Source organism: Anabrus simplex, chromosome 7 (genome assembly GCF_040414725.1).
Source record: "Anabrus simplex isolate iqAnaSimp1 chromosome 7, ASM4041472v1, whole genome shotgun sequence".
Lineage (NCBI taxonomy): Eukaryota > Metazoa > Arthropoda > Insecta > Orthoptera > Tettigoniidae > Anabrus > Anabrus simplex.
Genome location: NC_090271.1, coordinates 228,835,231 through 228,858,514, shown reverse-complemented (window position 1 = coordinate 228,858,514; position 23,284 = coordinate 228,835,231). Strand labels below are relative to the sequence as shown.

The 23,284-nt window shown below is 37.1% G+C and overlaps 1 protein-coding gene across 5 annotated transcripts in view; it reads right to left on the bottom strand.

The window, feature by feature from the left end:
- Positions 1 to 23,284, bottom strand: part of LOC136877494 (chromodomain-helicase-DNA-binding protein 6) — a 703,291-nt gene that overhangs the window by 505,388 nt on the left and 174,619 nt on the right. For all 5 annotated transcript variants that reach the window (XM_067151592.2, XM_067151593.2, XM_067151595.2 and 2 more), the window contains exons 14-16: positions 15,171 to 15,413; positions 4,080 to 4,236; positions 3,781 to 3,997 (exon numbers count right to left, since the gene is read on the bottom strand). In XM_067151592.2, the coding sequence (XP_067007693.2) occupies positions 3,781 to 3,997; positions 4,080 to 4,236; positions 15,171 to 15,413 (617 nt within the window). The remainder of the gene's footprint in view (positions 1 to 3,780; positions 3,998 to 4,079; positions 4,237 to 15,170; positions 15,414 to 23,284) is intronic.

The following is a 23,284-nucleotide window of genomic DNA, read 5'->3' as shown; positions in this document are numbered from 1 at the left end:
AACCGGCAAGCAAAATTGAATATTCCTGAGGCTAACAGCTCCCTCCCCGAGCATCCAACTTTTCCTGTGAAGTTCAGGAATTTAAGGCCTTATGGCAACAGATCTTACCAGAGTTCAAAATCAAGTTTGTTTCACAAGGGATGACAAATTAAATTTTCAGGGCTACGATATATGTAATCATACTAAGTGGTAATAGTGAAAATGTGTGATACAATAAGTGAGGTAATTTTATATAGATTTAATATGATGAGAATCGGAATTTCGAATTTATGACCTGCTAAGCAAAAAAAGTGTTAATGAGAAACACACTAACGATGTTTCACTGTATACCATTATTTTTCTTGTTTAATTCTGCATTAGAGTGTATAAGATAAATTTTTTTCTTTGTTTTTTATTTGTGGTTGTAGTAAAGATTGGCTGGTTTTTTTTGGTTTCTTCTCTAGGAACCACTCAGTTAAAAATATAAACATGGAAAACTACTCATCAGATGGTAATAACATTTTTATATGCTATAGCCACATGTATTCATAGTGTAATACTCAAGTTGCAACTTTTTCCCAACACCCCAAAGAAAGTTATTTTTCTACAGCAACTTTACTCAGCCCAGGATAGACATACAACAGGAAACATGGGCTTGTTTTGAAGCACTCAATCATGGTTATCAGAAACGACAAGCAATGTAACCGTAAAGAGTAATGCTGAATTTATAAAGTGTAATATTAATGGGAAGTTGTATGTGTGCTGGAGCATGCGATTAACAGCAGAAGAGGTGGCGAAATTGGTACAGTGTTGCCGCGTTCAGTAATAAACACAAATCACAACAAATACAGCCTTTTATTTACTTTTAACCTCCTTGTACAAATTCAACTTCCCTTCACATTTCTGATAAGGACTTTGGGTGTTCAATTGCAGATATACAAGTGGTTAGCTACAATTTTTACAAGGCTTATTTATATTATTTACATATCTTTACAATATTTGTCTGACTCATTGGCTGAAAAGTTAGCGTTGAGGTCTTCAGTTCAGAGGGTCCCGGGTTTGATTCCTGGCCGGGTCGGGGATTTTAATCGCCTCTGATTAATTCTTCTGGCCCGGGGTCTGGGTATTTGTGTTTGTCCCAACACTTTCCTCTTCATATTCAGACAACACACTACACTACCAACCACCACAGAAACATGCAATAGTGATTACATCCCTCCATATAGGGTTTGAGTCAGGAAGGGCATCCGGCTGTAAAACAGGGCCAAATCCACATGTGCAACACAGTTCGAACCAGTGACCCCACAGATGTGGGAAAAGCGGAAGAATAAGAAGAAATATCTTCACAATATTTAATTCTGTCATTATTCTCCGTATGATAAGTCACTGTGCTCCAATGAATTATTCATGCTGATTTATGACTGGCTCGAAATAAAGGACATTTTCAGATAGTCCATCTTTCTCCCAGTGGTAGTCTTCCATTTTCTAAGCATGTCGTGTACATTGTTTCCAGAGTTTAAAAGCATAGAAATTGACATATCAGTAAAACCCACCATTCAATCCAACAGTTTCAGGTGAAGGCTTTCAATTGTGGGGAATGCCTTATTAATGTAAAAAATCATCCATATTTCTTGGTACTGTGGCCAAAGTAAAATCACCGAGTTGGATTTTCAAACGTCCAGGCCTCAAACACTGCTTCTTTCTTGACCTGGATTATATAATTCTATCTATCTCCTTTGAAGTGGCAGCTACTCTATTCAGTGACAACAATGATAATCCGAGACAATTTGCCACTGTTTGGTACACAGGGGTGTCTCCTACATTTCCACCTCACTTGAAAGGATCTGCAATTGATGTGGCTAACATGCAGACAAATCAAAGTCACAGGCATTCCATTTCACACCATCCCGGGGTGAGTGTACGCAGCAACCGTACAGCCGGCCGGTTTCACCACCCTGCCTGCTGTTAATTGCACGGTCAGGCGCAAAAACAACTTCCGAATCAATATTACTCTTTATAAATTCAGTATCACACTGTACAGTTACAGTGGTTGCAGTTTCAGGTAACCACAACTGAGTGCTTCAAAATAAAACCAAGTTTCCTGTTGTACGTTTATCCTGGGCTAAATCAGAAAAAGTTGCTTTAGAAAAATAAGAACATTCTATGGGGTGGTTGAAAAGTAACTTGGGTATTACACTATGAATACATATAAAAATGCCATTACCAACGGATATGTTGTTTTCCATGCATATATTTTCAAGTGTGCAGTTCCTAGAGAAGAAGCCAAAAACCCAAACCATATGTACAACCACAATTTTTAAAAAAATTAATGAACTTCAAAAACAATATTTCCTGCATGCTCTAATGCAGGATTGAACAAGGGAAATTTTGGTACAACTAATTTTGAAATAGGTCAATCGGTTAATTTGTAATTAATGCCTAAACTCTACTGTCCATAATAAAAAAATCAGACAGTAGGCAGACTTCTACAAAACAAACAGTGTCAAACTTTTATACCTCGTCCCGTGCTATGGTCTTATATAATATTTCTCGTCTTGTTCTTTAATATACATTCGTACAATACATGCTTTGGCAATGAACTTACACTGCTGCAATATGTTGGAAAAGTGACAAGTACCATTTTGGACAATGTGAAGCAAAAGTCTTCATTTAAATTCAAAGATAGAAGCACACCCATGTATTGGTCATGTATGAAAGAAACTCCATGTATCAACTAGCCAAGAAATCCCTACACCAATGTACTCCTTCCTTTCATTTCTGTTTGTACTTAGGACACAATAATGTGTTCTAACGTTTGCTACTTTAATGAACCTGTCTTTGGCTTGGGTAATATAAAAATGAACGACGTACCAGTGACGACAGCAAGACCAGTCCATATCCACCCAGCCCGTGATCGTGTGACATTATGGCTTATATGATTAGCTAGAGTATACATTTCGATAGGATTAGCCGACTGATAAAGAAAACCACATTCTGGCTCAGTGAGGAAAGCAACTAGAAACTACTCCATTCATTATCGCTTAATGAAAACTAATGGTGGAACTGTTTGGAATCCAACCAGCCTTTGAGCCAAGACCAAAAACTCATTCACACACAACAGTTAAAATAGCAACATCATTCTTCTAAGAATGGCAGAGAGTTTTGCTAAAATTCATGACTTTTTAACAGTTCATATTTTTTTCAAAACTTAAACATGTAAACTCAGATATATAAGATGATTATGTGAATTATTTTACAAGCCACAATGGCATTTGTAATGATAATGTTTTTCAAACAAAAAAATCCAGAAAGGCCTGCTGCATGTATTTCGATTTGACACCGTATACGTAACCTGTGAGGATGGTGCCCTATATAAGATGAAATCTAATGCTGAAAGCGTCACAAACACCCAGCCCCCAAGCCATAGGAATTAACTAATGAAAGTTGAAATCCCCGACCCGACCGGAAATTGAACCAAAGACTCCTTGAACTAAGGGCCGGCATGATAAGCATTTAGCCATGGATCCAGACAGAAGGGAAATGACAACTGCAAACAAAATAATTATTAAACAAATTCTATTAGCAATCTAATGTAAATAACATAGCTTTACTACATTTTTTACTTAAATTTGTTCTAGTCCAAGTGTGTGTACAAATACAAGGCATTAAACATAAGCTGACTATATGTTTTAAATTATTTCATCAGGGAAAAGCAAGTAATATTAAAATTACAGCTAAATATTTCATTAAAATTGAAAAGCTGTACATTTGAGTGCAATTTCACAAAATGTAAGAACTCACTTTCGATAGACTAGGTAGTCTTCCAGAATATCCAAGCAGCGAACCATCTGACTGAAAATCAAAACTCGATGTCCATTTGCTTTTAATTTAGGCAAGAGCTTATCAATTAACACCATTTTTCCCGATGAATTTATTAATGCCTGATAATAGCCATCAGGATCATCATTGCTCATTTGTTTCGACTGCCGATAATCAAACTGAATTTGCTCTTCGGCACCTGAAAAAACAAAATTTGAAATCACAACTCAAGAAAGTGAACATCACTTACAAGGTATTTACATAAAAATCATTGAACTTACCATTCAGTAAAAATGGATGAATACAACATTTCCGCAGCTCCATCATTGTATTCATCAAATTTGGAACGTTAGCAGAAGTAGTGCCCTTCGAAAGAAATGAAAAATTCCTCTCCAGAATTCCTCTGTAATATTTCTTTTGTATGTTGGTAAGCTCAACCTGCAAAATATAATTAACATTAATCTACATAAAAAATTCTAAACAACAGAATATGACTACAGATTGCATAAACGTAAAAATAAGTATGGTCAACCTAACTATCTACATTTAAAGACACTTTATCTAAAGACACAATAAAACCAACTGCTTTTTCCACCTTCACTTTTACTCAGGATGCTTATAAAATAACTAATATCTTTAAAAAACATAATATGAAAATTTCTTTTAGAACTAACAATAGAAGTCTTGATATCTTACACAACTCTAAATCTCTAAATAAGTCTAATGCTTTTTCTAAATCTGGTGTATACAGATTTAAATGCAACAACTGCAGTTCCTCCTACGTCGGACAAACTGGCCGCAACTTCAATATCAGGTACTCTGAACATGTCAACGCCATTAAATACAACAGATTCTCTGCCATAGGACAGCACATACAAGACTCCAAACATAGTTTCACCAGTATTGACAATGACATAAACATACTTAAAATCATTAACAAAGGCCCCCTCTTAAACATTACTGAAAATTGCTTTATCCACCTTGACCAGTACTTCAACCCTAATTTCAATTTAATCGACATTTCTGAAAAACCCAATATCCTTTTTGACTTCCTAATTCTTCTTCTCAAAAATTCCAAATTCCAAAACCCCAATTCTATTTTCCATGTCTTACATAGTTCCCACCCACATTTTCTACCTCCAATAACCCACCCTCCTAACCCACCTTAAACTACCCCTCCTTCATTTCCCTATCTTATCTTTCCTCATTACCATCTAACTTCAATTTCTTTTATTCTTTCTCTTATTTCACTATCACTCTTCCTCGTTTAATTTATTCTCCTCTTTCAAAAATTTTTGTCTTGCGCCAACTTCGACTACAACAATCATAACCTAAAAAATTTTTCTTTTTAAAAATAGCGCACTGTGCATATAAGTTTTCATTTGTTTTCCGATATTGCGCTTTTTACTACATTTTTTTCTTCTCTCTACAATTGTTTTTTCAAGTCAACTGTTTACCAAGAACTTAACTGGAGTACGGGTGCTCATTCGGTTGTACTAACTGGCGTCGTATATTTTTTATATACGTACTTGGCTTCCCGCTGCCGTGACAGGTTCTGGACCTTCGAAACGCTCTCCACTCTACTTTGGTGTTTGGCCGCAGCGCGTGACCTTGAGTGTGCTGCGCTGGTCACCGGGAGCTGGCGGCTTTCTACTACAGATTTGTTCGTCTGCGAATTCAAGCCTTTTTGATCTTCGCATGTTGATTGGTAGTGTTGTGACTTTGTGCAGGACAGAATGTGGTGTCGTGTCTTTGTGCCTAACAGAAAGTGAAACTGACCTCCAACATTCATAAACATTTTACATGTTTTTTATGGCTGATGATGACCTAGACTAAGGTCGAAACCGGTCCCATTTAAATAGAAATGTGATTGCTACGTTTCTTTCTTTTGAGTATTGAATAGATTGAATCTCCTTTCCAGTTATTTAATTTTTAACTATCTACATGCAAAACCTTACAGTAGATATCTAGACCACCAAGATATCATCCACATTCCCAAAGAACAAATATAACTTAATACTTCTAGAATGCTAATTATACAGAAGTGAATCTAATTTGAACAAGAAGTGTTCAAAAAAAAAAAAAGAAAAAATCATGAATTTGAGTTAACTACAAGTATGAATTAAACAATATCCCATACTGTGCTTACTCGACCTTGAATTGAAAACAATCCCTACTTTTTCATTAACACAACATACTTTTAAATCTGAACAAGGCTGGTCTAAATTCTCTACTGAAAAGAAGAGCAGGTATCCTGATGTGACACATGGTACTCCAAGCACTTAAAACTGTAGCAGTGTACATTCCATTATCAATTGTTGACTGGCAGCTGAGCCTAGTCATTGCCCGTTAATCCATCTGTGTTTCCTGAATGGCAATTACATCAAAGTTGTTTTCTAGAGCAATTTTAGATAAGTACTCTCCCTTTGCTCTGCTTATGCCCTCCACATTGATCTGTAACATGTGGATCCCAGGTCCAATTCTTGTGAAGTATGTCCTTAAAAGGACTATTTGTGTTAGATTTCCTCATGATACTCATAAGTAAACTGACCAGATCACTAAGATTGTTTAGCTGCCAGAAGGCTGTGCTCGCTTAGCACCTCCCAAGGAACACGTGAAAGTATCATTGGGTTAAACCTACGGACATGAGTAAGACTGGTATTCCCCATCCGGACAGCAAGGCACCTGGTAAACAATAATTTCAACCTCTTGCAAACCTGGAAGGAAGAAATGGTGAAAAACACTCCATGTCCGCTGCAAGGCATCGCAAGCACCACAACACCACCAAGTTGCTTTCACCTATCCTGGAAAACGTGGTCAACGCTAAACAGGGTAAAAACAAACCATGGCAGATGTGCTGGGGCCTATTCCACAAACGAACTTTGCAACTTTTCACTTTGCACTTTTCAGTTCAGATTTTGTTCCACCATCGCTTTTCAGATTTAGCTTGCAAAGTGAAAAGTGAAAAGTTAGAAATCTTTTCACTTTTCAAGCCTGTTATGTTCCTCTATTGGTACAGAAATGCAAAGTGCAAAGAAATGAAGTGAAAAGTTTTCATAAATCTTGCAAAGAGATGATTCCCTTTTCATATGTTAATTAACAAGTATGTACATTAGTTTCTCGGCGTAGAATTTGGTTTAGTGATATAAACACGTCACGACGTGAGCTTTTGTTAGCATCAAGTGAGGACAGTGATGAAGAATCCAATAATGGAACGTACAAAGACAAGATTAATTTTCATAACCTCACTTCGACGTAATATCGCGAGTGATTTCGTATTATCCCAAGAGGCTGACTATATTCTTGAAATGATCGGTCATTTATTGAAAGATAAAGAAGTAAATTCCTTTCCAAAAAAGAACAAATTCTTATGTTTACATTTTTTAGTAAATGGTGCCCAGCTGTTCTGTGTAACAGCAATGCATGGGACATCAAAATCAATTATTTGCAGAACTGTTACCAAAGTCGTAGATATTATAGTAAATGTAATATTTCCTAACAGTACGTTGGCCTGATAATCCACTTAATATAGCGACGGATTTCTAATGAAGGGTGAATGTCTTTCTGTGTGTATATGTGTTGACGGTACTCTCGTTAATTGATGTGTGTCATCATTTGAGAGGTTATCTTTAAAGTTGTCAAAAAAGGATGTCACGTTTCTCCTTGACAACTTCCAGCACAGCCAGCTTCTTATAATAACCTTTCTTTCCCACGATAAAAACTTAAATGGTACGACAATTATACCGCCAAGTTCGCCGCGAAAAGTAAAGCATTAAAATCATATACAGTTTACTAATAGAATAAACTCGATCGGATCACTCATTCGCAAAGACTTTTCACTTTGCGAAGAAATTGAAAAGTACAGCCTAGTTCATGGTGGAACAGAAAGACTTTGCACTTTGCAAGAATTGAAAAGTGAAAAGTGCAAAGTTGAAAAGTTGCAAAGTTCGTTCGTGGAACAGGCCCCTGATCGTCTCTACAAGTGGGGACATACGTCTTCGCCAGAATGCAGATGTGGTGCTCCCACGCAGACCATACGGCAGATAGTGAATGACTGCCCGAAGCATTCCTATAGTGGCAACTTCAGTGACTTTGTGGAAGCAGGTCCAGATGTAATAAACTTTATTAACAACTTGAAAGTCAAACTGTAAATAATGTAAATGCGCAATTTATTTTTGACTTATGTTGGTATGTACAGCCAAACGCTTAATTAATAAATAAATAAATAAATAAATAAATAAATAAATAAATAAATAAATAAATAAATAAATAAATAAATTAAATAAAATAAATAAATAAATAAATAAATAAATAAATAAATAATAAACCATCTGCAATTAATGGTGAGTATTTTATCATGTGACTCCATGCTTCAAATATTAAGGAACTTCTCATTTCATCTGCTGATAAATGTCAACTCCACATCAGATTTTGGGTTGAGGTCCAACAACCAGGTCTTCTCGGTTACCGAAACTCTTAAGTTCACTACCTAGAAGACAATTCAAAGAACATATCCTCAGGCACCGGAGTGTTTGAACCACCAGCAAGGTAATATATTTTTAATTACTTTTTTCTACCTGATCAGGCCCAAGGTTGGCTTGCCAGTGACATACAGAATAACTATTTTCAACCTATTAGTTAATTTTGTTGTTGCCTCTAGATGGTTTGAATGCCGTTTAACTGAAAGGTATTCAAAAGAATGTGCTGGAACTTTTATCTACAATCAGAATAATTTACACCAAGAAGTACCCTCAAATGTTAGATTAAGTCAAATGAATAAAATATAAATGTAAGATTAGTAACATTGACAATTTTTGAGGTATAGTTTTAACAATAGTAAGTACCATAACTTCATTTTAAAATGTTAAAAACAAATTATGATACTTTACATTTTTAGTTAAATTACATTTCACGCCAATTTTAAATTACATTAAACTTATTGTTAATCTTAAGTAGTTATAATATTCTGTTTACACAGGTGTACAACTATATGGTTTGGCATAATAGCAGGCTTCATAGCCTGAGCCCCGCCATGTACAGAAAGACATTAATCATCATCATCATCTTCCTTCCAAGTATTGGGCCATGTGACCCGTTACGGTCTTGCATTTTACTTTTTGCAAGACTTGAAAGCAATCAAATGTCCTTCCGACGGGTTGCTAGCCTGAAGGAAGAGAAAGACATTAATAAATAAATAAAATACATAGCTACTGAGTCCCTTATAATACTGATTACTATGCTTTCTTGCAATTCCTTTGTTAACTTGCAGTGTCCTTGCCAAATGACTTAAAAAAAAGGTAATATGGTATGGTATCCTATTGCACCAAGGACAAGACCATTCACTCTAATGCTACGCACATTATATTTATCCAAAAACAATGATATGTTTGGCTGATAAAGTCTTTCTCCATGTCAGCTTCCTATGGCTGTAGTTTTGAAACTTCAAATCTAATGGTTGGATCAATCATTTCTGCCTCGCCTGCCATGTCAATAAGATGACTGCTCCGATTATCAGCAAGGCAGTGGATCTCTTCATAAACCTCCATTCCAGTAGCTCAAAGACATTATGTAGTTTGGTTCTGAGAAGTTCTCCGGTTGGACAGTTACCCACAACATGAAGAAGAGATTGATACTTGCTGCAACATTGTCCGCTGCTTTTTGCGCTAGAGGAGTGGACACACAGAGAATAAACTGGAGCTGTGATCTCCAACATGTTATGCCATTCAAAGCTGGAGGGACCCAAGAATGTAATTTTTTTTTTGCTATTTGCTTTACGTCGCACCGACACGTCTTATGGCAACGATGGGATAGGAAAGGCCTAGGAATGGGAAGGAAGCGGCTGTGGCCTTAATTAAGGTACAGCCCCAGCATTTGCCTGGTGTGAAAATGGGAAACCAAAGAAAACTATCTTCAGGGCTGCCGACAGTGGGGTTCGAACCCACTATCTCCCGATTACTGGATACCGTATATCTCAAATATTATTATAGTATTTATAAGTCCACCTGTTCAATACAATACAATACAATATAAGCCACTATTTCATGTGGTTAAAATTTATACATAATACATAAAAGTCAACGTTACATGTTTCACCACTTTTTTTTTTTTTTTTTTTTTGCGGGCATCATCAGCCTATATCAATCTTAAAAATTAATGGATATGGAATCTTTCAAATCTTATAAACTACAGAGTGAAATGTTGGACAACGATTTCATAAAATATTATACTATAACATCTAAAATAACGATACTGCACCAAAGTATGTTAAAAAACAACAACAGTGAATTAACAGTTTTTGAAGATTAAAACATGGTTAATCTTGAATATTTGAGAGTTTAAAACCAAAATGGATCCGCTTCCTATACATCATTAAGACTGTAACGGCCTTGAGTGTAAGCACGGGAAGTCTCATGCAGAGTACTATTTAACTAACTTTCTTTAACATTTTGTTTCAAAAAAACTTGATCATTTCTTCCAACAAATGTTTCAACAAGGTTAATAACATCCACTTGACCGTCTTTTGGATCCAATTGATTACCGCACCAACACAATTACTGACATCCGCTAGCTTTGACACAACATTTCATCATTAGCAACGCCTCCATAAGAAGTTCCATTTTCTTTTCTATGACTTTCAGATATATCAACTGTACACATTTTAACATATTTGTTACGTTCACACTTCTGCTTTAAATAACTGACAGTGATTTTACTATCTTGGACTCATGCTATGGGAAAGGAACGAACATCCCCCTTTGATGATTGTGCTTACACTCAAGGCCGTCGCAGTCTTAATGATATATAAGAAGAGGATCCATTTTGGTTTTAAACTCTCAAATATTCATGATTAACCACGTTTTAATCTTCAAAAACTGTTAAGTCACTGTTTTTTTTTTTTTAAACATACTTTGGTGCAGTATCGTTATTTTAGATGTTATAGTATAATATTTTATGAAATCATTGTCCAACATTTCACTCTATAGTTCATAAGATTTGAAAGATTCCATATCCATTAATATTTAAGATTGATATAGGCTGATGATGCCCATAAAAAGAGGGTGCAACATGTACCATTGACTTTCATGTATTATGTATAAATTTTAACCAGATGAAATAGTGGATTATATTGTATTGAACAGGTGGACCTATAAATATTATAATAATATTTGACATATACGTCAAATTCAATACGGAACCAAAATGTGAATAGTTACTTGTGACTGGATACTGGCCGCACTTAAGCGCTATCGAGCTCGGTGGACCCAAGAAACATTTCTTCCCTATCACCCGTAAGTTTGCGGTTAAGTGGCCTCAGTCAGAATCTTTCCAGTTGCTAGCGAACTAAATCGGCTTGGAGCCTCGGTGTTTTGCTGAAGTCATTAACAGTTCTCCACCCCATTTCATTCCAACCACCAAATCCTTCTAAGAGATTTATTAATGTGGTCAACTGTTCTCATATTTCTGTCATTAAGAAAAGTTATTAGTGCGCACTTCCTCCACAGGTTGAATATTGTAAGAGAGAGGGTGCTAGTGCCATAATACTTACGTATTTCGTTTTATGGTACATGTGAAGTTGGTGTGTGTGTATAATCTACCACCTTTGTAGCAAAGAGGACTGCCACAATGATGCACCACACAACGGATACACCGTCATACGGGTTCTGCCTTTCGGCAGGTCCAATCATGGCTATAACCCTACAATTTCTCTGTCTTGTGCCCTTTTCATTACCTGGAGGCATCAAAATACCTGTTACCGAGCTTCTAGGAAGACGCAGGCAACAATGGATTGGACAATGAGGCTGGACAGAACAACAGGGAATTACTTTGACCAAGAAGTGAAAGGGGAGAGGTCAGTTAGGAAGCAAAGGAATCGATGGATAGACTCAGTGAAATCGGAGGTCAGCAAGAGAGATGCCAAGTGGGAGGACATAGAGGAACAGAAACTAAAATATGACAGAAAGAAGTTGCGAGAGATTGTACACTACACCCGGGAAACTGAAGCAGGCAAATTATGAGGATATGATACTTCCTTTCTTTTATCTAATGTTGTCAAATAGCTGGTATCTCCTCCCCATTTCTCATTTCCCTTTTACCATCTCTTCCACCATTACTTGTAACAGGGATTTATGTCAGATTTTGTCATTTTCAATGTTGCTTTCTTTTTTCGTATTGCTGCTAGCATGCTTCTCTCTTCACAACATTCTAGTTCGTTATTCTGCCTTCGCAACTCACTCCTATGCCTCTCCAAATACAAGTCTTGAATGCCACTTCTTCTCTTCCTTGGCACAGCCATGTGTCTTGGTACGTGTGCTAGGTATCAACTGATGAGCCCAGCCTAGCACACGGGGACGAAACGCTGGCAACCAGGAATGAGTTAGCTGGAAAATTTATAATGTCCAATAACGAACCATTTATATTGGTATTATATTGGTATTACATACAAACGATACGACACTCCAGAATGCTTTTAAAGTGACAACACGTATGAATAGGTAATGTTCCTACGCTGCTCACATGATGAACCCCTAAGACCTTTCCAACTAAATGAGTTAATTAATTATTATATTTACATGCATTTGTTCAAAGAATGCTTCCCAACTTTAAGAACTGACTGGCATTTATATTTAGTATTCATCTGAAAGATGCTGTTAGGTATATCACTCGGCATTTGCAGGAATTGCTCAAAAGACATTGATCATATCATCAAAATTAATCAAAAATTGATTATGAATTTCATCAACCTTCTTCTCCTCACCACTAGATGGGGGCTTCATCCATTCCATTCCTGACCTGGTCGAATGACTGGAAACAGGCTGTGGATAATCATTTTCATTAACACATGGTCTGGTTCCACGCCTTAATGGTTAGTGTTCTAGCCTTTGGTCCAAGCATCTTGTATTCGATCCCCAGGCGGGTCGGAAATTTTAACCCTCACTAGTTAATTCAGATGGGCGAGGGGGAGATAGAGAGAGTGAGTGAGTGCATGCGTGTATGTGTGAGCATGCGCCATCTTCAGCAATAAAATTCATCATAGGTAGGGCCACATCCTCAAAGATGCACAGGTCGCCAATACGTGTCAGCTTAAAGACCTGCAATAGACCTCCCGAAGGTCACAAGCCATCATCAACACGTGTGTTTGAAAACAATAGATTAATGCTGGAACAACGAACTGGTTTATAACAGTCATCCTTTGGGGTGGGGCTGTAAAAAATGACTCACAGTGATTAAGTCTAGATACTCTTGTAAATTAGGTATAGAATTGTTTGCACTAAGGAACCCAGAAGCAGCCTCCCCACAGATTGTGATAACATCAAGTGGGTGTTCTCAAGGCAACAGTGGAGTACCACCTGATTCTTTAAAGGCACTGATACAAAGCAACAAGTATAGTTATACATTAATGGTAATGGTTCTTTGTGTAGTCCTTCTTAGGACAAACCAGACCCAAAACATCCATCAATCCGATCTAATAATTAGCTCCAGTTGCATAGGATTTAAGTCGTGGATGTCAATCTGACATATTACAAGCTCCTTTGAGTGTAAAACCAATTCTTCATACCCTTGAGTCAATCTTCTATTTTTATTTTTCTAACTTTTGTGAAAACTTGCAGAAATCCATTCATCAAACCAACTGCCTAAAAGTAACACGTCTCATTTCTGGATTAAGGAACCAGAGGTAAGAAGAGCCTTAAGACTTTGCAAATTGTTCACTATATATTCTGTCATGAATTTATAATATAAATTAGGTATAAATCTGGAGAAAATGTGCCAAATTTTAGTCCATCCCCTACATAAATGAAAATGTGTACATTGTAATTTTTTCTTCAAATTGAGAGTATACTGAGTGCAATGGGACTATCTCATCTCATCTCCAATGGGAGACAGTTTCTAGTAAATAGATTATAGTAACAGTTATGCTACCTCCAGTAGTCAAATCTGCCTTAAACTTAACCTGTATTAAGCAGAAATCTCTTAACAGGAATATTTTTGAGGTCTAAAAGAAATTCTCAAAAAATTCATAGATATTAATCTTGATTACAAGAAACCTGCAAAGCCGAAGCCATCTCAGTAGAGACCATGAAGGCTCCATGAAGAGTGGAAGGTGAAGGCTTCAACTATCCTTACATAACAATAACAGTAAGAAGACTGAGTGGTTAGCTCTATGTACAATCTTCTTTGCTTCCAGGAATTAACCTGGTACTCATTTTCTGTGTAGGATGAATGAACTTCAGGGCCATGTGCCTCTCAAGAAGTGGAAATCTCATTTTAAAAATATGAGTTCCTGGTAGGAAATCAAACCCAGGAAAATTTGTAAATATAATGGAAATTATTTTTTTCGGCAACTGAATATTGCCGATTGTCTAAATATATACTGTGTGCACAAATGTAATTTCTACTACACAGGATAAGGTTGGGACGAAGAACGTATCCCCAGGCGGTAGCTTCTGATCCCGAAACATGGCTCGCCCTATTGATAATGAGGGTTGTTTGTCGCTTTCTTTCCTCTAGACACAAGGATGGGGCGTGGGGGGGGGGGGGTCGTTTAAAAGGCAAATGAGCATCATCGAGTGCATGCCTGTCATATTTTGCTTTTATTAATTAAATTGTTTCATTTCATCTATCAGTTTTAATCAATGCCTCTCATCTGGAACATTTTAATTCATATATCACAGAGTTGAGAAATTATTATTTCTACAGTTGATTGAATTGTGATTACAGAAAGTATGGCTGTTGGTGTCAAGTGTACAGAAATAGAATTTATGTTTCTTTTTTAAATATTGGTAACTTACATATGCTAATGCTACTGAAGGTAAAGGTAGCAAAGTTCTTATTCTCCCGTTCTATTTAGAGATTAGTTCTATAATAATGTTACCGTCAAACATTGGACATTTTATCACATTTTTCGTTACATTATTGAAACTGTTCACTCCACATGAAGAACAAAAAGCTGTATTAGCTTAATCATGACCTTAACTTACTGCTAATGTTGTTACCTTCAACAAATTAGAACAGTGAATTTACAAATGATTTTGTTTTATTAGTGTCCAATGTTACCCCTAATATGGCTTGTAAAATAATGTGCCCCTGGGTATCATTCACTAATATGAAAACAGAATACCGATATCTTTAATAGTTTAGACGTTATTTCCATACAACATCTTAGGAGAATAACCCTGTATATCAATAATGATCCATATATCTAATTTAAGAAATACAAAACAGCCAGGAATGAAACAAAGGAAAACTATTCATACCTTACAATAATACAACATCAAATTTATATTTCTTTTATGGAAATTTTAAGTTAGGCTTATTCAAGTTACACAGTCTTGAAATTAGGAAGTTATAAAATTAGGACATTAACGTATAATTACCTCAACTATCGTTTCCTCCTTGGGTGCAATCGATTTCTCTACATCCTCTTTCAATCGACGAAGCATCATCGGCTTTAAAAGAAGTTGTAACTTCTGCACCTCTGTCTCGCTCTTTAATGCACCAAATTCTTGAAGAAAAGCCTCACTGCTAGAGAACTGAGTCGGTTCCAGAAAATTCAAAAGGGAGAATAATTCATTCACATTATTTTGCAATGGTGTCCCCGACAAAAGTACTCGATGCTCCTGGAGGAAAAAAAAAGAAACATATGAATATATTAAAAGTAAGTACAGAAAACAGCACTTATACTATATGGCAACCAATATGGTCCTGTATACGAAGTTCTTACTCTAAACCTTCCAATGACTTTCCTCATGGTACATTACTATTATTGCAAATCTTAACAAGCCAATTCAAATATTTGGCAGATTGACAAAAAAGACAATATACAGCAGGACTGATACATTCCAACATATAAGAAATATCGTATTAATGTGCAAAAAAAAAGTGCTTCTTACAGTGGACATGTGTCATGGTGAAGAGATGATGATAATTATGACTGCCATTTTAAGAGCCCAGTATTTATCACATATAAGCTACTAATCCTTGCTATCTAAAAATGCCTGCACCCTAATTTTAGGAAGGGAAATTACAATTTTTTAAAAATTACATAGCTTTGTTAAACAACACTGCAAACTTCCATTAGAGCCAGAATTCTCAACGGCTTAAACTGTATTCAATATAGCAGATTGCTGCCATTTTCAACTCTTTGCAACGTGTGTATGCGTGTGTGTGTGTGTGTGTGTGTGTGGGATCATACATTACAAACTGATAAAACTGCAATAGGTAGTGTGCATGTCTTATTCTAACCATCCATATGGGTCTAGTGGCATAATGTAGAATCACAATGTTAAGAGAGAGGTTCCACCTATCATTACATGGGCCTAAAAATCAAGATCAGATGATGATGACATAGATATGTGTCGAAACCGGTCCCAAACCAAATTTTAAGTTTTTAACTTTATGTAATGTGTTATTGTCGAAAATTGCACGTGAGACTAACCGGTATGTCAATGTAAACATTCGAAAGGTTACGCCCATCAGACGCGAGTCTATTTGGGGGTCATGGATAGATGTTACTTTTCCATAATTCAAAGCATTTTTAGGCGTAATCCTACATTTGGATTCCAATATAAAATTCACTTTAGAAGAAGAAGTTGAAAAATCACTGAATTTTCTGGACATAGTCACAACAAGAGAAGAAAAAGGATTTTCTTTCAAAATACACAGAAAATCCACTTTCACACTGACCACTATCAAGAACAACTCGTTACACCCTGAGGCACAGAAAAGATCAGCATATTATAGTTACGTTAACAGAGCGTTTAGTATTCCTTTATCCAAATCTGAAAGGAATAAAGAACTGTTGTTTATCCGACAACAAGCCCTCTTGAATGGTTTCAACAATAACATGATTGATAAAATAATTAATAAATTTTCGGAGAAGCAACAATCTAAATTAGCAGTCGAACCTAGTAAAACTGAAAAATATATCAAGTTCACATATAATAATCCAAACATTCATGTAATAACAAATTTATTTCAGAGAAAAAATTTCAAAATTGCATTTTCCACCAATAACAACATGAAACATAGTATTTTCAACCATGATACAATAAATCTCTCGGAAAAAGATAAATTTCTTGATTCCGGAATATATAAACTCACATGCTTTGAATGTAAGAATACATACATAGGACAATCTGGCCGCAATTTTAAAGTTAGATATTTGGAACATGTGAATGCTGAAAAACATAGAAGATTCTCAGCAATGGGATCACACATGACTGCCACAGGTCATAAATTTACCAACATAGAACAAGACCTGACCATCATAAAAAAGTTAAAAAAGGGCAGCTTAATGAACACATATGAAGACCTGTACATTCATCTAGACCAACTTGTAAAGAAAAATGATAACCTTAATGAGGCTGTAGAATATAAGAATCCATTATATTATCAAATTCTAGTATATTTGAAAATGCTTGAGAAGGATCACGAAAAAAGAATTGGAATTTCTCCACCTACAGATAGCCCTACAACTTGTTCCTCCTCAGTTGAAGCTATAGGTGACAGCAAGGAAGTTCTTGACACACCTATATCCCCCGCTCCTCCACCTCCTCAGGTGCAAGAGCAAGGAAGATTGCATCATCAATATTACACCCGGCGCAAAACTGTGAAAGAATGACAGGAGTTACTGTTCCAAAGGAAAGCAGGCTTAATAAGATTTGACAACTAGGAATTAGTTATATTTTCATCTACATTAATAATAAGAGCCGCACTGTGATATCAGGATTTCTTCGTTTCGATAATTACTTATAAATTGTATAATTTTTAATTTATAAATTAATATTTTTTCATGAATTATTAAGAAAAGAATATTTATTAGGACAATTTCTGTATGGAGTATTGTACAAGTGTTTCCTTGACGACTGCTTTCTATTGTAGTAATAATTTATATATTTTCTCTTGAGTTATTTGTTTGTTTTAATCTTGTCAATCTTATGTTAATTTTAAGGACACTTCCTCTAAAGCATTACTTTGTCAATCTTATATATTTTTCATCTAAACAGTGTTATGTGGCTGAAGATGTTGATAATATACGAAACATGTACCACTTTTGACCATTAAAAATTGCCTTAAGCAATCATTGTATCGACGAGGTGGAAAATAAATTAAATACTTAATTGTGAATCTATTGAAGTGCGATACGGACCATGAAGCTGATTTTATGTAATTGTTTTAGGAAGTCGGTATCTTTTCCTAATTTAGCGATCTTGATCTTTAGGCCCATGTAAGAGAAGGCTTTATGTTTAGCTTGGTTAGCTTGTGCATTTAAAGATAAAAATTTCATAATGTTCCGTGTTGAAATGTATCACAATGAAATTGAAATAAAAAATAAGGTAGTTCAACCTATTCAATACAAATAAATACAAAATGTAGTGTTACATTCCTATTTAATTATAAGTGGAAGCGGTACCGGTTTCGAACCCAATCTGGGTCATCATCAGCCGAATAAAACGCAAAAAAACAATGCATAGGTAAATAAGAAATTAAAGAATGAATCTTTCTCAAAAACAGTTGAAGAAGCAATATAAGATAATGGGGATAGGCACTGCGCGATTTTAAATCATAAAATCTACAAGAAGTAGAAGGTCAGAAGCCGCGGATGGATAATTCACTAGCAACTCATAATTCATGCAACAAAAGAAAAAGAATTACCGTATTTACTCGTGTATTAAACCCCCACCCCCTGGCTTTTCGAGACAAAGAAAATGAAAAAATAATTCTCGCCTACAAGACACCCCAACGTAATTCATCAGAGAACAACAACAATTCCTCTTTGAAGCGGGTACAAGTCTTATTACAGCTCTGATGACATCGCACAAATTTGTGAATAGTTTCGTCCGTATGACCTACGCAATGAAAACTTGTCGAATCCATGCAGTACATGTGTGTTTCGTAGTTAAGAAATGTCCGCCTCCATAGCGTAGGTCTACTGCAGCTCTGATGACATCGCACAAATAGGTGAATAGGCCTAGTTTCGTGTCCAACCCGCGCATTGCAAGCATCTTCAAATACCACCGAACTGAACCTCCCACCTTGGGCTCAGAAAGCCAGCGCCTTACCCGTCTGAGCTACTCATCCCTGGTCGGGCAGCACCAGCATATCCATGAACATCTTCCAGGCCTATATGGCTTTGCAAAACACAGTGAAAGCACATCTGGTACAGGAGAAGACAGAAGACATTGTTAGTGAAGTTTTAGGAGGTTTGATAGAAGACCACAGTGAATTTGCATCCAAGTGTTTGCAAGCATTATGGTTTCCGATGTCTAATGTGATCATAAGTAAAATTATTTCAAGAATAAAATTTACTGTGTCCACCTATTCAATACAATTATACAAAGGTTATACTGAAAGTTTTTAGCAGCGCGTAAACCGTAATTATGAGGACAATGGGATTATTTTCATTTGAAAGAGCGATGTTTTTCGACCTTGGAACATGCGCGCGCAACCCCTCCTAGCGGTAGTTCCTTCCCAGCAAGGGAAGGAAGCACAGGCCATGCTGAGTCTAGCACTGTGGAAGAAGGCTCTGTCGTGCCGCGATTTTTGAGCAATGATTTTTAATGATTATAAAAAGAAATTAAGTGCCGAAGAATGCCATTCTTCTATGCTGCGCGTTTTTGGTGAGGCTGCCCCTTCCAGAGCCACACTTGGAAATTGGTTTCGCGAGTTTTCAAGGGGTCAGCAGTCAATTCAAGATGAACCTCGTACCGATCGCCCAGCAACAGCTGTGACTCAAGGAAACATTGATGCTGTGAGGGAAATGATCAAAACAGATCCACATCTTACATTTTGTGACATTGAAGGGACCTTAAATATTGGGTCAAGAGCAGCGCAGACCATCGTTCACGATTATTTAGGCCTTACCAAGAGATGTGCCCATTGGTTGCCACATTCCCTGACAGGAAGCCAAAAGGAGAAAGAATGGACTGGTGTCATTTCATGCTAGAAAAATTCAATGGAGGGCAGTCCAAAGACACCTACAATATCGTCACAGGTGAGGAAACATGGGTCTACCATTATGAGTGGTGGTGATTGGTGGTGGTGATTATTGTTTTAAGAGGAAGTACAACTAGGCAACCATCCTCTATTTAACACTAATCAGAGAGAAGAAATGGAAGGGGTCCGACATTTCGAAAAATGAGGATATCGGCCAAAGAAAGACAAGGGCCACGAAGGGCGTGAAAGACTCCCTAGCCCTCGCAAACCTAATAGCGTCGGGGTCTGAAAAGAACAAGAGTTGACCAAGGGAGGTCGGATAGGATAGATGAAAGCGAGGAGCCTGGCACAAGTAAGTGGAAGCAATGCCAGGACTCAGCTGAGGGCCCCGTGGTCGCCAACCCACGCTCCAAATTTCAGAGCCCCTGGGGCCCCTTTTAGTCGCCTCTTACGACAGGCAGGGGATACCGTGGGTGTTATTCTACCGCCCCCACCCACAGGGGGAACTACCATTATGACCCTGAAACGAAGAAACAGTCTTCTGTGTAGTGTTTTCCCGGGGAGGAACCACCCACAAAACTTCGACAAAGTCGGAGCTCCGGAAAGAAGATGGTGGCAACTTTTTTTTTTTTAATTTTTTAATTACTAAAATGGGGCATCTCACCTCTGTGACCTCGGACACACGTCGTACAGTCAATGCTGAATGGTATGTCCTCGCCACTTGGAGGTAACAGCACCCAAAGTCCAAGAGTGGGCACCTTCTGCTGCATCATGACAATGTATCTGCACACAGGGCTGCCAGAACAATAGACTTTTTGGAAAGGGAAAAAGTGTGAGTGTTACCTCATCCCCCCTATTTACCTGACCTAGCCCCATGTGACTTCTTTCTGTTCCCTAAAACCAAGGAAAAAATACGTGGGCAGCGGTTTTCGTCAGATGAAGAGGCCATTCCAGTGTACGAGATTGCACTAAGTGACATCCCGAAAGAAGCTTGGATTGAAACGATTTCTAAGTAGTTTCAGAGAATGGGAAAAAAAAAAAAAAAAAAATTATTTTGAAAAGTTGTAATTGCTGTTTTGCAAATAACATTTTTTTCTCACACTCTGCTAACAATTTTCGGCATAAGTCTCGTATTCCGTAGTGATTAAATCCTACATAAATTACATATACTAATTAGGAACATGTTTCGCCCTAGTTTCGGGCATCTTCAGCCTAATAATAATCTTCAGGTCAAGTCTTTAAACCAATTAAACATTAGAACTTAAAACTAAATAAAATGGTCATCATCATCATCATCCTAAACCATCTCCAGTTTCCCGGGTGTGGTATATGAGCCTCCTCCATCTCATCCTGTCCTTGTACCATTCTTCCTCCACGAACTTGTCCCAATCATGACCTCTCAGCATTACATCGCTCTTAACTAAATCTATCCATTTCCTTCGTGGCCTTCCCACGGGTCGTCTTCCTTCTATCTTTCTGTCAAATTCCTTCCTTGCAGTTCTGTTTACTGGCATCCTCTTCATGTGACCAAACCACTTCAGTCTTGATATCTGAATCTTATTGAGGAGAGAGTCATCTATTCCTACTTCTTCTCTAATTTTCTCATTCCTAATCTTGTCTTTCCTGGTTTTCTGGATCATAGTGCGTAGGAATTTCATTTCAGCTGCCTGAAGTTTGGAATTATCTCTATTGGTTAGTGTTGTGGTTTCGAGACTGTATGTAAGAATTGGTGTATAATAGGACTTGTACAATGTCATTTTTGTTTTCATGGGTATTTGCTCATCCCACAGCAGGTGTCTTACCTGGTGGTAGAATTGTGTTGCCTTATTGATTCGATTGTTCACCTCATGTTTTGCTAGGTTGTCATTTGATATAACGCTACCCAAGTATTTGAAAACTGGAACGCTGTCCAGTTGAGCTTCATTTAACATGACTATTGGTTCTGCTCCTTCCCCATACACTTTCATCACCACCGTCTTGGTCCTGCTGATGTTTAAACCATATTTCTTGAACTCCTCATTCCAGCTTTGTATTCTCTCTCCCAATTCATCTTCTGAGTCACTCCAGATCGCAACATCATCTGCAAATGTGAAGGCTTTGATATCTCCATGTTCTTTCCTTTTAATAGATTTCATTACTACATCCATTACAATAATAAATAGAAGTGGTGACAATGAGCTGCCCTGCTGCACTCCTCTCTTTGTTTCAAACCAGTCCGACAAACCACAGCCTACTTGAATACAGCTTCTGTTCCCACTATACAACATTTTCACTTTGTCTATGAGGCTGTCTCGCACTTGAAGTTCTTTCATGCATTGCCAAATTCTTTCCCTTGGTACACTATCGTATGCTTTCTCAATGTCCAAAAATATTAGGAATAAAGGCTTGTTCTTCTCCCAGTATTTTTCCATTAGCATCCTAATTGCAAATATAAGGTCTGTAGTTGACCTTCCTGGTCTGAAACCATACTGCTCTTCTTCCAAAATTGGTTGAACAATATCTCTGATTCTGGTCTCTATTATTTTTTCCAATATTTTCAGGACATGAGACAGTAGTGTGATACCAGGTAATTAGCACATTTTTGTCGGCTTCCTTTCTTGAACAGAGGTACAATGATGCCCATCTTCCAGTCCTCAGGAATAGTATTTTCCTCCCATATCTTGTTGAGCAGTCTATAGAGCCATTGGATTCCTGGAACTCCCGCTGCTTTCAGCATATCTGCACTTAGTTCATCTACGCCCACTGCCTTTCCTTTCTTCATGCTCTTGAGCGCATTTTCAACCTCAAGCCATGTAATTGGTGGTTCAGTTGTGGTTCCTCGACTTGGCTCTCCTCTATCCGTTATGTTTTCTGTATCTCCATTCAGCAGCTTTTCGAAATAGATCTTGAGTTCTTGTTTAATTTCTCCCTCTTCTTGTGCCAGAGTTCCATCATCACGTTCTATTGCTTTTATGGTCTCTTGATCCCTTCGCTTGTTTTTCACTACTCTGTATAGCAATTTCATATTTCCTCTACTGTCCTCTTCCAGTTTGTCTGCAAACTCATTCCATTTCTTCTCTTTTTCTTCCCTTACAATGTTCTTTACAGCAAGTTTCTTGTTCCTGTATACTCCTTGAAGTCTTTGTATTTCTTGTTCATTTCGTTCTTGTCCCTGTTTTTGTTTCTCCTTGTCCAGTGCCTTCTTTATTTGGTTTCTTTCTTTCACCGCTGTTTTCACTCTATCATTCCACCATGGTGTCTCCTTTTTTCTTTTGATAGAACTTGTAACTCCACATAGGTTTTTGGCTTCTCCCACAAAGGTGTCTTTGAAGGCCTTCCATTCTTCATTAACGCTGGTTACTTCACACTTCGGCAAACTCTGTTGAATCCTTAGTTTGTATTCTTCCTTTATTTGGACTTCTTGCAACTTCCAAGTTTTAATCCTTGGTTTTTTCGTAATAAGTTTCTGCGTTTCATTTGTCTTATGTTTGAAGTCTACTACCAACAATCTGTGGTCACTGTCCATGCTTTCACTAGGGATGACCTTTACATCTGTGATGTACCTACCACCATC